The sequence below is a fragment of the Somniosus microcephalus genome, unplaced genomic scaffold (assembly GCF_052327205.1).
Source record: "Somniosus microcephalus isolate GS21.2 unplaced genomic scaffold, FLI_Smic_1.0 unresolved_chr2, whole genome shotgun sequence".
Taxonomy (NCBI): domain Eukaryota; kingdom Metazoa; phylum Chordata; class Chondrichthyes; order Squaliformes; family Somniosidae; genus Somniosus; species Somniosus microcephalus.
The window spans coordinates 14434409-14452463 of NW_028225180.1; the positions used below are offsets into that span (position 1 = coordinate 14434409).

Here is an 18055-nt window from a genome sequence, read left to right on the forward strand (position 1 = left end):
TTATATATAGAATAACAGATACCCGGGAGTGAGTTACAGGCTGGAATCTAATCGAGAGGTTCGGGGGGTTTATATATAGAATAACAGATACCCGGGAGCGAGTTACAGGCTGGAATCTAATCGAGAGGTTCGGGGGGTTTATATATAGAATAACAGATACCCGGGAGTGAGTTACAGGCTGGAATCTAATCGAGGGGTTCGGGGGTCTATATATAGAACAACAGATACCTGGGAGTGAGTTACAGCTGGAATCTAATCCAGGGGTTCGGGGAGGGTTTATATATAGAATAACAGATACCCGGGAGTGAGTTACAGGCTGGAATCTAATCGAGGGGTTCGTGGGGGTTTATATATAGAATAACAGATACCCGGGAGTGAGTTACAGGCTGGAATCTAATCGAGGGGTTCGTGGGGTTTATATATAGAACAACAGATACGTGGGAGTGAGTTACAGCTGGAATCTAATCGAGGAGTTCGGGGGGTTTATATATAGAATAACAGATACCCGGGAGTGAGTTACAGGCTGGAATCTAATCCAGGGGATCGGCGGTGTTTATATATAGAATAACAGATACCCGGGAGTGAGTTACAGGCTGGAATCTAATCGAGGGGTTCAGGGGGTTTATATATAGAATAACAGGTACCCGGGAGTGAGTTACAGGCTGGAATCTAATCGGGGGGTTTATATATAGAATAACAGATACCCGGGAGTGAGTTACAGGCTGGAATCTAATCGAGGGGTTCGTGGGGTTTATATATAGAATAACAGATACCCGGGAGTGAGTTACAGGCTGGAATCTAATCGAGGGGTTCGGGGGGTTTATATATAGAATAACAGATACCTGGGAGTGAGTTACAGGCTGGAATCTAATCGAGGGGTTCGGGGGGGTTTATATATAGAATAACAGATACCCGGGAGTGTGTTACAGGCTGGAATCTAATCGAGGGGTTCAAGGGGGTTTATATATAGAATAACAGATACCCGGGAGTGAGTTACAGGCTGGAATCTAATTGAGGGGTTCGGGGGGTTTATATATAGAATAACAGATACCTGGGAGTGAGTTACATGCTGGAATCTAATCGAGGGGTTCGGGGGGTTTATACATAGAATAACAGATACCCGGGAGTGTGTTACAGGCTGGAATCTAATCGAGGGGTTCAAGGGGGTTTATATATAGAATAACAGATACCTGGGAGTGAGTTACAGCTGGAATCTAATCGAGGAGTTCGGGGGGTTTATTTATAGAATAACAGATACCCGGGAGTGAGTTACAGGCTGGAATCTAATCCAGGGGATCGGCGGGGTTTATATATAGAATAACAGATACCTGGGAGTGAGTTACAGCTGGAATCTAATCGAGGAGTTCGGGGGGTTTATATATAGAATAACAGATACCCGGGAGTGAGTTACAGGCTGGAATCTAATCGAGAGGTTCGGGGGGGTTTATATATAGAATAACAGATACCCGGGAGTGAGTTACAGGCTGGAATCTAATTGAGGGGTTCGGGGGGTTTATATATAGAATAACAGATACCTGGGAGTGAGTTACAGCTGGAATCTAATCGAGGAGTTCGGGGGGTTTATTTATAGAATAACAGATACCCGGGAGTGAGTTACAGGCTGGAATCTAATCCAGGGGATCGGCGGGGTTTATATATATAGAATAACAGATACCTGGGAGTGAGTTACAGCTGGAATCTAATCGAGGAGTTCGGGGGGTTTATATATAGAATAACAGATACCCGGGAGTGAGTTACAGGCTGGAATCTAATCGAGGGGTTCGGGGGGTTCATATATAGAATAACAGATCCCCGGGAGTGAGTTACAGGCTGGAATCTAATCCAGGGGATCGGCGGGGTTTATATATAGAATAACAGATACCTGGGAGTGAGTTACAGCTGGAATCTAATCGAGGAGTTCGGGGGGTTTATATATAGAATAACAGATACCTGGGAGTGAGTTACAGATGGAATCTAATCGAGGGGTTCGGGGGGTTTATATATAGAATAACAGATACCCGGCATTGAGTTACAGGCTGGAATCTAATCAAGGGGTTCGTGGGGTTTATATATAGAATAACAGATACCCGGGAGTGAGTTACAGGCTGGAATCTAATCGAGGGGTTCGGGGGATTTATATATTGAAAAGCAGATACCCGGGAGTGAGTTACAGGCTGGAATCTAATCGAGGGGTTCGGGGAGTTTATATATAGAATAACAGATACCCGGGAGTGAGTTACAGGCTGGAATCTAATCGAGGGGTTCAGGGGGTTTATATATAGAATAACAGGTACCCGGGAGTGAGTTACAGGCTGGAATCTAATCGGGGGGTTCGGGGAGTTTATATATAGAATAACAGATACCCGGGAGTGAGTTACAGGCTGGAATCTAATCCAGGGGATCGGCGGTGTTTATATATAGAATAACAGATACCCGGGAGTGAGTTACAGGCTGGAATCTAATCGAGGGGTTCAGGGGGTTTATATATAGAATAACAGGTACCCGGGAGTGAGTTACAGGCTGGAATCTAATCGGGGGGTTCGGGGGTTTATATATAGAATAACAGATACCCGGGAGTGAGTCACAGGCTGGAATCTAATCGAGGGGTTCGGGGCGTTTATATATTGAATAACAGATACCCGGGAGTGAGTTACAGGCTGGAATCTAATCGAGGGTTTCGTGGGGTTTATATATAGAATAACAGATACCTGGGAGTGAGTTACATGCTGGAATCTAATCGAGGGGTTCGGGGGGTTTATACATAGAATAACAGATACCCGGGAGTGTGTTACAGGCTGGAATCTAATCGAGGGGTTCAAGGGGGTTTATATATAGAATAACAGATACCCGGGAGTGAGTTACAGGCTGGAATCTAATTGAGGGGTTCGGGGGGTTTATATATAGAATAACAGATACCTGGGAATGAGTTACAGCTGGAATCTAATCGAGGAGTTCGGGGGGTTTATTTATAGAATAACAGATACCCGGGAGTGAGTTACAGGCTGGAATCTAATCCAGGGGATCGGCGGGGTTTATATATAGAATAACAGATACCTGGGAGTGAGTTACAGGCTGGAATCTAATCCAGGGGATCGGCGGGGTTTATATATAGAATAACAGATACCTGGGAGTGAGTTACAGGCTGGAATCTAATCGAGGGGTTCGGGGGGTTTATATATAGAATAACAGATACCCGGGAGTGAGTTACAGGCTGGAATCTAATCGAGGGGTTCGTGGGGTTTATATATAGAATAACAGATACCCGGGAGTGAGTTACAGGCTGGAATCTAATCGAGGGGTTCGGGGGGTTTATATATTGAATAACAGATACCCGGGAGTGAGTTACAGGCTGGAATCTAATCGAGGGGTTCGGGGGGTTTATATATAGAATAACAGATACCCGGGAGTGAGTTACAGGCTGGAATCTAATCGAGGGGTTCAGGGGGTTTATATATAGAATAACAGGTACCCGGGAGTGAGTTACAGGCTGGAATCTAATCGGGGGGTTCGGGGAGTTTATATATAGAATAACAGATACCCGGGAGTGAGTTACAGGCTGGAATCTAATCGAGGGGTTCAGGGGGTTTATATATAGAATAACAGGTACCCGGGAGTGAGTTACAGGCTGGAATCTAATCGGGGGGTTCGGGGAGTTTATATATAGAATAACAGATACCCGGGAGTGAGTTACAGGCTGGAATCTAATCCAGGGGATCGGCGGTGTTTATATATAGAATAACAGATACCCGGGAGTGAGTTACAGGCTGGAATCTAATCGAGGGGTTCAGGGGGTTTATATATAGAATAACAGGTACCCGGGAGTGAGTTACAGGCTGGAATCTAATCGGGGGGTTCGGGGGTTTATATATAGAATAACAGATACCCGGGAGTGAGTTACAGGCTGGAATCTAATCGAGGGGTTCGGGGGGTTTATATATAGAATAACAGATACCCGGGAGTGAGTTACAGGCTGGAATCTAATCGAGGGGTTCGGGGGGTTTATATATCGAATAACGGATACCCGGGAGTGAGTTACAGGCTGGAATCTAATCGAGGGGTTCGGGGGCTTTATATATAGAATAACAGATACCCGGGAGTGAGTTACAGGCTGGAATCTAATCGAGGGGTTCGGGGGTTTATATATAGAATAACAGATACCCGGGAGTGAGTCACAGGCTGGAATCTAATCGAGAGGTTCGGGGGGTTTATATATAGAATAATGGATACCCGGGAGTGAGTTACAGGCTGGAATCTAATCGAGGGGATCGGGGGTTTATATATAGAATAACAGATACCCGGGAGTGAGTTACAGGCTGGAATCTAATCGAGGGGTTGAGGGGGTTTATATATAGAATAACAGATACCCGGGAGTGAGTTACAGGCTGGAATCTAATCGAGGGGTTCCGGGGGTTTATATGTAGAATATCAGATACCCAGGAGTGAGTTACAGGCTGGAATCTAATCGAGAGGTTTGGGTGGGTTTATATATAGAATAACAGATACGCTGGGGTTGGTGTGGGTTGTAACAATTGGCCGTTGTATTTAACGAGGATATTCTTGCCTTGGTCGGACAGGGCGAGTTGTGAGAAGTTCGAATTGCAATCCCCCCCTGAGGAGGAGGCTGCGAGCCAGAAGACGCCTCTACAAGGAGGGGAGGGGAGGAAGGGAGAGAAGGGCGAGAGCAGGGAAGAGACGGAAGGAGACGGGGGCGAGGGACAGGGAGCGATGCAGACGCTTGATGGCGTGAATTCCCAGCTCACTGGGCCAGAAGGTGAGACTATCTCCTCCTCCCTGTCCCCTTCTCCGCTCCCTCTCCCCGTACCTCTCCCCCCATTCCCCCTCCTTTCCCTCTCCCCTCTCCTTTCCGTATGGGATCCTTGGCTTTGTAAACCAAAGGCAAGGAAGTTATTACTGAAATAGCAACAGAAAATGCTGGGAAACTCAGCAGGCCAGGCAACATCCGTGGAGAGAGAAATAGAGTCAATGTTTCGGGTTGAAACCCTTCGTCAGAACTGAGAAAAAAAGGCAGGAAATGAAACAGATTAAAGAGCAGTTTGGGGGCTGGGAAATGGGGGAGGGGATGAAAGAACAAAATGGAAGGTCTGGGAGGGGTGAGGAGACATTAAGAGATATTCAAGGCGAGACGAGATGGTAATAGGACAGGTAAAGAAACAAAAGACGGCTCTAGATTAGGTGTGAAATGCGCTGGCAGAGTGAGAGACAGCTGCCATGTGGGACAGAGAGAGAAAAAAAAGGAAAAGGCACAAACCGAAGGTGTGGATAAAAAATATAAAACTATAATAGGGGCCGAGGTTATGATCTGAAATTGTTGAACTCGATATTGAGTCCGGAAGGCTGTAAAGTGCCTAATCGGAAGATGAGGTGCTGTTCCTCGAGTTTACGTTGAGCTTCCATGGAACAATGCAAGAGGCTGAGGATGGTGAGGTCCGAGTGGGAATGGGGCGGTGAATTAAAGTGACAGGCGACCGGAAGCTCGGGGTCACCCTTACGGACTGAACGGAGGTGTTCCACAAAGCGGTCGCCCAATTTGCGTTTGGTCTCCCCAATGTAGAGGAGACCGCATCGTGAGCAGCGAATACGGTATACTAGATTGCAAGAAGTACAAGTCAATCGCTGTTTCACCTGGAAGGGGTGTTTGGGGCCCTGGACATTGGAAAGGGGGGAGGTATAAGGGCAGGTGTTGCATCTCCTGCTCTTGCACGGGAAGGTGACGGGCGAAGGGGACGGGGTGCTGGGGTGATAGAGGAGTGGACTAGGGTGTCGCAGAGGGAGAGCTCCCTACGGAATGCTGAAAGGGGAGGGGAGGGGAAGATGCGTTTGGTGGTGGGAAGTTATTAATGACCCCTTTATGAAGCACTGGTTAGGCCTCAGCTGGAGTATTGTATCCAATTCTGGGCACCACACTTTGGAAAAGATGTCAAGGCTTTTGGAGAGACTGCAGGGGAGATTTCTTTTTTACTTGTTTATGGGATGTGGGCGTCGCTGGCAAGGCCCAGCATTTATTGCCCATCCCTAGTTGCCCTTGAGAAGGTGGTGGTGAGCCGCCTTCTTGAACCGCTGCAGTCCGTGTGGTGAAGGTACTCCCACAATGCTGTTAGGGAGGGAGTTCCAGGATTTTGACCCAGCGATGATGAAGGATCGACCGATATATTTCTAAGTCAGGATGGTGTGTGACTTGGAGGGGAACTTGGAGGTGGTGGTGTTCCCATGTGCCTGCTGCCCTTGTCCTTCTAGGTGGAAGAGGCCGCGGGTTTGGGAGGTGCTGCCGAAGAAGCCTTGGCGAGTTGCTGCAGTGCATCTTGTAGATGGTCCACACTGCAGCCACGGTGTGCCGGTGGTGGAGGGAGTGAATGTTTAAGGTGGTGGATGGGGTGTCAATCAAGCGGGGCTGCTTTGTCCTGGATGGTGTCGAGCTTCTTGAGTGTTGTTGGAGCTGCACTCATCCAGGCAAGTGGAGAGTATTCCATCACACTCCTGACTTGTGCCTTGTAGATGGTGGAAAGGCACAAGTTACCAGAATGGTACCAGGGATGAGGGACTTCAGTTATGTGGAGAGACTGGAGAAGCTGGGATTGTTCTCCTTAGAGCAGAGAAGGTTAAGGGGAGATTGACCAGAATGGTACCAGGGATGAGGGACTTCAGTTACGTGGAGAGACTAGAGAAGCTGGGATTGTTCTCCTTAGAGCAGAGAAGGTTAAGGGGAGATTTGAGCGAGGTGTTCACAATCGTGAAGGGTTTTGATAGAATAAATGAGGAGAAACTGGTTCCATTGGCAGGAGGGTCGGTGACCAGAGGACAACACATTTAAGATAATTGGTGAAAGAATCAGAGGAAGATGAGGCAAATTTTTAATTACGCAGCGAGTTGTTGTGATCTGGAACGCGCTGCCTGAAAGATCGGCGGAAGCGGATTCAATAGGAACTTTCAAAAGGGGAATTGGATAAATACTTGAAGGGGAAATAAATTGCAGGAACATGGGGAAAGAGCGGGGGGAGTGCGGGACTAAATCGGATAGAATCTTTCAAAGAGCCGGCACAGGCACGATGGGCCGAATGGCCTCCTTCTGAAAGTCACTGAAAGCAAACATGCAGGTGCAGCAAGCAGTTAAGAAGGCAAATGGTCCGTCGGCCTTCATTGCAAGAGGATTTGAGTAGAGGAGCAAGGATGTCTTACTACAGTTGTACAGGGCCTTGGTGAGACCACACCTGGAGTACTGTGTGCAGTTTTGGTCTCCTTACCTAAGAAAGGATATACTTGCCACAGAGGGAGTGCAGCGAAGGTTCACCAGACTGATTCCTGGGATGGCAGGACTGTCGTACGAGGAGAGATTGGGTCGACTAGGCCTGTATTCACTAGAGCTTAGAAGAATGAGAGGGGATCTCATTGAAACGTATAAAATTATGACAGGACTAGACAGACTAGATGCAGGAAGGATGTTCCCGATGGTGGGGGAGTCCAGAACCAGGGGTCACAGTCTAAGGATAAGGGGTAAGCCATTTAGGACTGAGATGAGGAGGAATTTCTTCACCCAGAGAGTGGTGAACCTGTGGAATTCTCTACCACAGAAGGCTGTGGAGGCAATTCATTAAATATATTCAAGAAGGAGTTAGATATATTTCTTAAGGCTAAAGGGATCAAGGGATATGGGGAGAAGGCAGGGACCGGGTACTGAATTTGGATGATCAACCATGATCTCATTAAATGGCAGAGCAGGCTCGAAGGGCCGAATGGCCTACTCCTGCTCCTATTTTTCTATGTTCCTATGTTTCTGCGCTGTAAAGTGAGGCTGTGAAAGGGCCAGGATTTCCAGTAGGCCGTCCTGGTTGAAATTGTTCTGTGATGTGTCCGAGTACCGCGATATTGTTTTTCTTGGCTGATCCCAGCTCCGTTTAACTCTGTGTTTCTCCTCCCGTCCCGCTGCAGAATCAGAGGCGGAACAGAACGAGGAGGAGATTCCCTCCTTCAGAAGCTGCGTCTTCTCCAAGCTCTTCTTCACCCACCTGCTCTGGCTCTCCGTCATGCAGCTCCGACACTACCTGTTCATCGGCACCCTGAACCCCATGCTCAGCCTGCTCACCAGTGGTGACCCCGGACTAGGTGAGGGGGCAGAGGTCACTCGCTGATTATAGAGGCAGGGGGTGGAGAAGCCGCGGAGACAGGAGGAGGAAGAGCGGAGGGGGAGAGAGAGAGAGGGAAAGAGGGGGAAGAGAGGGAGGATATACTTGCCATAGAGGGAGTGCAATGAAGGTTCACGAGATTGATTCCTGGGATGGTGGGACTGTCGTATGAGAAGAGATTGAGTGAACAAGGCCTGTATTCTCTTGCATTCAGAAGAATGAGAGGGGATCTCATTGAAGCATACAAAATTATTGCAGGGTTTGATAGGGTAGATGCTGGGAGAATGTTTCCCTTGGCTGGGGAGTCTAGAACCAGGGGCCACAGCCTCAGGATAAAGGGTAGGACATTCAGGACTGAGATGAGAAGAAATTTCTTCACACACAGGGTGGTGAATCTTTGGAATTCTCTACCCCAGAGGGCTGTGGAGGCTCAGTCATTGGGTATATTCAAAACAGAAGTCGATAGATTTCTGACTAGTAAGGGCATCAAGGGATATGGCGATAGAGCCGGTGAATGGAGTTGAGGCAGAAGATCAGCCATGATCTCATTGAATGGCGGAGCAGGCTCGAAGGGCCGAATGGCCGACTCCTGCTCCTATTTCTTATGTTCTTATGTCTTAAGGAGTGTCGTAAAGGAGGAAAGAGAGGTGGAGAGGCGGAGCGGTTTAAGGAGGGAATTCCAGAGCTTAGGCCCTTGGCAGCTGAAGGCACGGCCGCCAATGGTGGAGCGATTATAACCAGGGATGCTCAAGAGGGCAGAATTAGAGGAGCGCAGATATCTCAGGGGGGTTGTGGGGCTGGAGGAGATTAGAGAGATAGGGAGGGTTGTAGGGGCTGGAGAAGGTTACAGAGATAGGGAGGGTTGTAGGGGCTGGAGAAGGTTACAGAGATAGGGAGGGTTGTAGGGGCTGGAGGAGATTACAGAGATAGGGAGGGTTGTAGGGGCTGGAGGAGGTTAGAGAGATAGGGAGGGTTGTAGGGCTGGAGAAGGTTACAGAGATAGGGAGGGTTGTAGGGGCTGGAGGAGATTACAGAGATAGGGAGGGTTGTAGGGGCTGGAGGAGGTTACAGAGATAGGGAGGGTTGTAGGGGCTGGAGGAGATTACAGAGATAGGGAGGGTTGTAGGGGCTGGAGGAGGTTACAGAGATAGGGGGGGTTGTAGGGGCTGGAGGAGGTTACAGAGATAGGGAGGGTTGTAGGGGCTGGAGGAGATTACAGAGATAGGGAGGGTTGTAGGGGCTGGAGGAGGTTACAGAGATAGCGAGGGTTGTAGGGGCTGGAGGAGGTTACAGAGATAGGGAGGGTTGTAGGGGCTGGAGGAGGTTACAGAGATAGGGAGGGTTGTAGGGGCTGGAGGAGGTTACAGAGATAGCGAGGGTTGTAGGGGCTGGAGGAGGTTACAGAGATAGGGAGGGTTGTCGGGCTGGAGGAGGTTACAGTGATAGGGAGGGTTGTAGGGCTGGAGGAGGTTACAGTGATAGGGAGGATTGTAGGGGCTGGAGGGGGATACAGAGATAGGGAGGGTTGTAGGGGCTGGAGGAGGTTACAGAGATAGGGAGGGTTGTTGGGGCTGGAGGAGGTTACAGAGATAGGGAGGGTTGTAGGGGCTGGAGGAGATTACAGAGATAGGAAGGGTTGTAGGGGCTGGAGGTGGTTACAGTGATGGGGAGGGTTGTAGGGCCTGCAGGGGGATACAGAGATAGGGAGGGTTGTAGGGGCTGGAGGAGGTTACAGAGATAGCGAGGGTTGTCGGGGCTGGAGGAGGTTACAGAGATAGGGAGGGTTGTAGGGGCTGGAGGAGGTTACAGAGCTAGGGAGGGTTGTAGGGGCTGGAGGAGGTTACAGAGATAGGGAGGGTTGTAGGGGCTGGAGGAGGTTACAGAGATAGGGAGGGTTGTAGGGGCTGGAGGAGGTTACAGTGATAGGGAGGGTTGTAGGGCCTCGAAGGGGATACAGAGATAGGGAGGGTTGTAGGGGCTGGAGGAGGTTACAGAGATAGGGAGGGTTGTAGGGGCTGGAGGAGGTTACAGAGATAGGGAGGGTTGTAGGGGCTGGAGGAGATTACAGAGATAGGGAGGGTTGTAGGGCTGGAGGAGGTTGCTGTTGTGTCTGTGTGTTGATAGAGACACTGAAGACAGGAGTTGGTTTCATAGGTGTTTACTAAATAAAGTCAGGAGGGGAACTAACGGATACAACACAATATACAGGCTTATATAGCCCGAGTGGCCATTACCGGCATTACAGTACACAGGGGGTTCTTAAAGGCACATACACTACAATTCTTCCCTTTTTAGCCAACCAGTACATAATATTTTAAGTAATTATTAATTACATGTTACAAGAAAAATAATCTACACATTGCTGCAGTTAATTAATTATAAGTCAGTCTCTCTGGAGGCTTCCTGACTCGGTCCGGATAACGCCTCGGTGGTGTAGTAGTTTCTGGTAGTGTAGTAGGTTCTTTTGGCAAGGCTGATTCGGCTTGAATGCCAGTGTCGGGTTCATCGGGTTCCAGTATCACCGGATCGGAGGTAGATATGGGTATCTCTACTTCATCGTTAGGCGTATAGAGTTGTGGTGTAGGTTGTCCCTTTTCGGATGACTCTATGATTTGGTCAGCATGGTGCCTTATTATGCTTTCTCCGATGTCTACGGTATACATCAGCGGTCCTAGTTGTGTGCAGATAGTTCCAGGCTGCCATTTCTCGGTACGGTAGTCCCGGGCCAAAACTTGTTGACCTATCTGGAAGGTTCTAGTTGGCCTTTCATTCATGCCTTGAAATTGCCGGTTCTCCATGTCCCTTCTGATGTGGGGCTTGATCAAATCCAGCCGGCATCTTAGGCTTCTATTGAAGAACATCATGGCGGGAGTTTGGTTTGTGTTGCATTCCTGTATGCGAACAAGAAGTTATCCACCTTGTGCTGAAGTTTTATGTCTTCATTACCCATGGCCTTTATGGCCTTCTTGAAGGTCTGGACAAACCTTTTAGCCAATCCATTGGTGGCGGGATGGTATGGGGCGGACGTGTAGTGCTTAACCCCATTGTTTTTTAAGAACTTCCTGAATTCTTCGGACACAAATTGCGGTCCATTATCAGAACAGATCTGTTCCGGCAGCCCATTCCTGGCAAATATGGTCTTTAATACTGTGATGGTTTTTTCCATGGTGGTGGAGGACATCTTTATTACCTTCGGCCACTTGGAGTGTGCATCAACCGTGATTAAGAACATTGAGTCCATAAATGGACCGGCAAAGTCGATGTGTACCCTTTGCCAGGGAGATGAGGGCCACTCCCATGGATGTAGAGGGGCTTGTGGTGGAGCGTTTTGGACCTTCTGGCATCCTAGGCAGCTCTTGGTCATTTCTTTGATGTCTCCATCGATACCTGGCCACCATACAAATGCCCTGGCTAGGTTCTTCATTTTCACTCCACCCAGATGCCCCTCGTGAAGCTCCTTTAGCACTTTATCCTGGAGTTTGGGTGGAATCACCACTCTGGATCCACACATCAAGGTTCCTCGGCACACTGACAGCTGTTCTCTTCTTTGCGAGAATGCTGGCAACAGTGGTTCGCCATGTGCTGGCCATCCCTTCACTGTTAAATCGTAGACTCGTGAGAGAGTCGGGTCATTTCTAGTTTCCCTTTCAATGGCAGAATTTGTTACTGGTAGACATTCCATTATGGTAGAGTGGAACATCTCCATTGGGTCTTCTGTAGGTGCCTCTTCTACCGTTGGCAACGGTAGGCGCGATAAACCGTCAGCATTTCCATGCTGTTTTGATCCTTTGTATTCTATGTTGTATTGGTGTGCCCCTAGAAAAAGGGACCACCTCTGTAGCCTTTGCGCTGTCATAATGGGAACACCCTTTTTAGGGTTGAATATGGAGATGAGGGGTTGATGGTCAGTCAACAAGGTAAATTTTTGTCCGTGTAGGTAATGGTTGAATTTCTTCACTCCCCATACCAGGCTGAGTGCTTCCCTGTCGATCTGGGCATAGTTACGCTCAGCTGAGTTCAATGAGCGTGACGCAAAAGCTATCGGCCATTCCGAGCCATCAGGGAATCTATGCGATAATACTGCTCCTATGCTGTAAGGGGATGCATCGCACGCCAGTCTGATTGGCAGTGATGGGTTGTAATCAGCCAAAACTTCTTTGGATGTGATTAAGTCTTTCCATTTATGGAAGGCACGTTTACAGTCTTCGCTCCATTTCCAAATCACTCCTGTTTGTAGATGTTCATTAAGAGGGTGTAGAAGAGTTGATAAGTTCGGTAAAAATTTATGATAGTAATTTATTAATCCCAGGAACGACCTTAATTGTGAAACATTTTCAGGTGCTGGGGCTTTTATGACCGCTTCAATTTTTTCAGGTGACTTATGCAACCCTTCCTTATTAATTATGTGGCCACAATATGATATTTGATTTTGGAAAAATTCGCACTTGGGGCGATTTGCTCGCAGGCCCCGTTCTCTCAGCCTAGTGAGCACCTGCTCTAAATTGGCAAGGTGCTCGTTGTCGTTTTCTCCTGTTACAAGGATGTCGTCTAGGTAGCATTGAGTCCCCGGAATCCCTTGGAGGACTTGCTCCATAGCTCTTTGCCAGATAGCTGGAGCGGATGCTACTCCGAAAACCAGTCGATTGTACTGGTACAGACCTTTGTGTGTATTTATCGTGAGATATTTTTTAGAGGCCTCTTCAACCTCCATCTGTAAATATGCCTGTGCCAAGTCAATTTTGGTGAAACGTTTCCCTCCGGATAGTGAGACGAAAATATCTTCTATCCTCGGAAGAGGATACTGTACCGTGTGAAGGACCGGGTTTACAGTCACCTTGAAGTCTCCACAGATGCGAATTTTTCTCTGTTCTTCAGATTTATCATTATTCAATGCTTTTTTCATGACTGGAACGATGGGTGTTGCCCACTCGCTCCAATCTATTTTGGATAATACGCCTGCCTTTTCCAAATTCTCCAGCTCTGGCTCGACTGCTGGACGAATTGCGTATGGCACCGGTCTTGCCTTAAAAAACTTGGGAATTGCTATATCTTCCACTTTTATTGAGGCGGTGATGCCTTTCAAGGTTCCTAGTTTCTCTTGAAACACATCTTTGGCGTTGGCCAAGATGTCCTTTAATCGTTCAGGTATGACGTCATCATCGTTTTTTGTGTTACTGGTCACCGTCAGTGCCTGAATGGAGTGCCAGTCTAAACGTATTTTCCTGATCCATTCACGTCCCAACAACGGTGGACCACCATCCTGTAGAACGTATAAATACAACTTCTGTATTTCCTTGCCGTTGTATACAACAGGTACCCTTATTTTTCCTTTGGGGTATACTTTCTGCCCCATATATGTTTTCAAGATAATGGATGTGTCTTTTAAAGGTATATGCGGAAATAGCCGCTCGTAATCCCGTCGATTTATGACGGTCAGAGCTGATCCTGTATCTAGCTCCATTTTAACTGGGGACCCTGCTATCGTGAGGGTAACCCAAATGGTCTGGTAATCATCTTTGGCAATTACATTATGTAATTTGAGACAGCTTAGTCTCTTGTTTTCGGAGTCGCTATCGCTCTTCTGGTCTTCGGAGCTACTGTCCGTCATCATTTGTACCTTTCTGTACTTTTCTTTATCGATTTTTTTTTTCCTGTCTGTGGATTTTTTTTGTCCAGGTCGGCATACCCGTGCAATGTGTCCAATCTTTCTGCATTGCCTGCAAGCTTTGTCCTTGAACCAGCAGTCCCTCTGGTCATGGGTGGATCTGCCGCAGCGATAACATCTTTCGAAACCCTGTGTCATTTCATGGGTGCCGAAGTCCTGTGTCTTTTGTTGTATCTCTGCAGCTCCTCTTGCGGCTGCTTCGTATGATACAGCCATACTGAAAGCCTTGTCCAGTGTCAAATCTTTCTCAGAAAGCAGCCTTTTCTGTGTTCCTTCACTTAAGAGACCGCAGACGAATTTGTCTCGAAGATAATCTGCTAGTCCTGCCCCGAATTGGCAGTGTTTTGATAGCTTTCTTAATTCGGTGAGGTAATCAGCGTTACATTCATTCTTGTGTTGATTTCTCTTGAAGAATTTGAATCGTTCCGTTATCAGCAGCGGTGTTGGGTTTAAGTGCTCCTGTAGGGTATCAACAATTTCTTTAAAATTCTTGTCCTTTGGTTTGGCTGGAGTGATTAAATTTCGTAACAGCCCGTATGTCTTTGCACCCATTAGATTTAGCAGTACTGAAGTTTTTTTTTCATCTTCTATTCCATTTGCTGTGCAATATATCTCCACTCTTTCCACATATGTGGTCCAATCCTCTATCTCGTTATCAAAAGCATCAATATTGCCAGACTTAGGCATCCTAGAAATAAAATGGCGCTTCCCGCGCTTTTCTTTCTTTTCTGCAGAAAAGATATGGCGCTTCCCGCGCTTCCCCGCCGCTGCTGCCGATGACAACGCTGTTTCCCGCGGTTTCCGTTCTTTTTATTTATTTATTTACAGTCGGAGACTCGTTCCCGCCGGACTCTCTCTAGGTCTGAACGCCGATCTCCTTGCAGCGCCGGCCGTCTCCCGAGTGCTCCCTCCCCGTCTGTTACTGCTTGCCTCCGCTTTCGCTGCTTGGCCCAGCTGTTGAGCCAGTCGCTGGAGCCCCAGCCCGACGCCCAGGAAGGATTATTGCAGTACCTGCCACCAGTTGGGCTAGCTGGTGAAAACATAGCCCTTTCTTTTTCTTGATTTTTCTTCAACTTTGGACGCCAGAGGAATCGATGTCCTTGAGGTGCTGCCGAATTGCAGGTAAGTCCGTTTCCAATTTGTCGCCACTGTTGTGTCTGTGTGTTGATAGAGACACTGAAGACAGGAGTTGGTTTCATAGGTGTTTACTGAACAAAGTCGGGAGGGGAACTAACGGATACAACACAATATACAGGCTTATATAGCCCGAGTGGCCATTACCGGCATTACAGTACACAGGGGGCTCTTAAAGGCACATACACTACAATTGCAGAGATTGGGAGGGTTGTAGGGCTGAAGGAGGTTACAGAGATAGGGAGGGTTGTAGGGGCTGGAGGAGGTTACAGAGATAGGGAGGGTTGTAGGGGCTGGAGGAGGTTACAGAGATAGGGAGGGTTGTAGGGCTGGAGGAGGTTACAGAGATAGGGAGGGTTGTAGGGGCAGGAGGAGGTTACAGAGATAGGGAGGGTTGTAGGGGCTGGAGGAGGTTACAGAGATAGGGAGGGTTGTAGGGCTGGAGGAGGTTACAGAGATAGGGAGGGTTGTAGGGGCAGGAGGAGGTTACAGAGATAGGGAGGGTTGTAGGGGCTGGAGGAGGTTACCGAGATAGGGAGGGTTGTAGGGCTGGAGGAGGTTACAGAGATAGGGAGGGTTGTAGGGGCTGGAGGACGTTACAGAGATAGGGAGGATTGTAGGGGCTGGAGGAGGTTACAGAGATAGGGAGGGTTGTAGGGGCTGGAGGAGGTTACAGAGATAGGGAGGGTTGTAGGGGCTGGAGAAGGTTACAGAGATAGGGAGGGTTGTAGGGGCTGGAGGAGGTTGCAGAGATTGGGAGGGTTGTAGGGCTGGAGGAGGTTACAGAGATAGGGAGGGTTGTAGGGGCTGGAGGAGGTTACAGAGATAGGGAGGGTTGTAGGGGTTGGAGGAGGTTGCAGAGATTGGGAGGGTTGTAGGGCTGGAGGAGGTTACAGAGATAGGGAGGGTTGTAGGGGCTGGAGAAGGTTACAGAGACAGGGTGGGTTGTAGGGCTGGAGGAGGTTACAGAGATAGGGAGGGTTGTAGGGCTGGAGGAGGTTACAGAGATAGGGAGGGTTGTAGGGCTGGAGAAGGTTACAGAGATAGGGAGGGTTGTAGGGGCTGGAGGAGGTTACAGAGATAGGGAGGGTTGCAGGTGCTGGAGGAGGTTACAGAGATAGGGAGGGTTGCAGGTGCTGGAGGAGATTACAGAGATAGGGAGGGGCGAGGCCATGGAGGGATTTGAAAACAAGGATGAGAATTTTGAAATCGAGGCGCTGCTTTACCGGCAGCCAATGTAGGTCAGCGAGCACAGGGGTGATGGGTGAACGGGACTTGGTGCGAGTTAGGACACGGGCAGCCGAGTTTTGGATGACCTCAAGTTTACGTAGGGTGGAATGTGGGAGGCCGGCCAGGAGTGTGCTGGAATAGTCGAGTCTGGAGGTAACAAAGGCTCAGATGAGGGTTTCAGCAGTGGATGAGCTGAGGCAGGGGCGGAGACGGGCGATGTTACGGAGGTGGAAATAGGCGGTCTTAGTTATAGCAGGGATATGTGGTCGGAAGCTCATTTCAGGGTCAAATATGACACCAAGGTTGCGAACAGTGTGGTTCAGCCTCAGACAGATGTCAGGGAGAGGGATGGAGTCAGTGGCGAGGGAACGGAGTTTGTGGCAGGGATGAAAACAATGGCTTCGGTCATGCCGATATTTAGTTGAAGGAAATTTCTGCTCGTCCAGTACTGGATGTCGGACAAGCAGTCTGACAATTTAGAGATCGTGGAGGGGTCGAGAGAAGTGGTGGTGAGGTAGAGCTGGGTGTCGTCAGTGTACATGTGGAAACCAACGCTGTGTTTCCGGATGATGTCACCGAGGGGCAACATGTAGATGAGAAATAGGAGGGGCCAAGGATAGATCCTTGGGGGGACACCAGAGGTAACGATGCGGGAGCGGGAAGAGAAGCCGTTGCAGGTGATTCTCTGGCTACGGTTAGATAGATAAGAACGGAACCAGGCGAGTGCAGTCCCACCCAGCTGGACGACGGTGGAGAGGCATTGGAGAAGGATGGAGTGGTCGACCGTGTCAAAGGCTGCAGACAAGTCAAGAAGGACGAGGAGGGATAGTTTACCTTTGTCACAGTCACAAAGGATGCCATTTGTGACTTTGATGAGAGCCGTTTCGGTTCTGTGGCAGGGACGGAAACCTGATTGGAGGGATTCAAGTATGGAAATGCAGGAAAGATGGGCACAGATTTGGGAGGCGACAACACGTTCAAGGACTTTGGAGAGGAAAGGGAGGTTGGAGATGGGGTGGTAGTGTGCAAGGACGGAGGGACCAAGGATTGGTTTTTTGAGGAGCGGGGTGATGACGGCAGATTGGAGGGTGAGGGGGACAGTACCTGAGGAGAGAGAACCGTTAACAATGTCAGCTAACATGGGAGGCAGGAAAGTGAGTTGGGTGGTCAGCAGTTTGGTGGGAATAGGGTCGAGGGAGCAGGAAGTGGGACTCATGGACAAGATGAGCGCGGAGAGATCCTGAGGGGAGATCGGAGAGAAACTGGAGAAAGATGTGAGTTCAGGGCTAGGGCAGGGGAGAAACCTTAGAGGAAGTTTGGCCCGGTGGGCATGGGGAAGGAAGGGAAGTGGCCGAGGCAGCTGATCTCCTCTCAATCTTAGAGACGAAGAAATCCATGAGCTCCTCGCACTTGGAGGTGAGGGTGGAGGAGGCAGGGGAGAGGGGTTTAAGAAGTCTGTTAGCAGCAGACAGTAGAAGCCAGGGGGGGGAATTATCTTTGCATTCCAGAATGATCCTGGAATAGTGAGCAGTTTTGGCAGATGAGATCAGGACTCGATAGCGCCTTACGTGGTCCAACCAGATGTGGCGGCGAATGGCTAAACCGGTTGTCCGCCTTAGCCGGTCAAGTCTGCGTCCCTTGGAGGTGAGCTGAGGTGAACTGTCCGGGGGCAGTCGGGATGTGAGGAGACCGGTCCCCTGTGTCCCTCTCTCCCTCTCTCTCAGGCACAGAGACAGACGAAGGCCCAGGCTCCTGTGGGCCTGTCTGGCTATGAGCCTGTCTGTGGGAGAGCAGGAGTGAGCTCGGTCTCTCTAGCTTCCACGCCCTCAGACCCTCTTGTGCGGGACCCACTGGTGTGGGCAGTGTCCTGGGCCCAAGCATCTTCAGC

General features: G+C 49.1%; 1 protein-coding gene across 1 annotated transcript in view; it reads left to right on the top strand.

The window, feature by feature from the left end:
* LOC147092172 (equilibrative nucleobase transporter 1-like) overlaps positions 1-18055 on the top strand; it is a 59333-nt gene that overhangs the window by 21984 nt on the left and 19294 nt on the right. Inside the window, exons 4-5 of the mRNA XM_085975559.1 lie at positions 4500-4771; positions 7945-8118. Of these exons, the coding sequence (XP_085831685.1) occupies positions 4500-4771; positions 7945-8118 (446 nt within the window). The remainder of the gene's footprint in view (positions 1-4499; positions 4772-7944; positions 8119-18055) is intronic.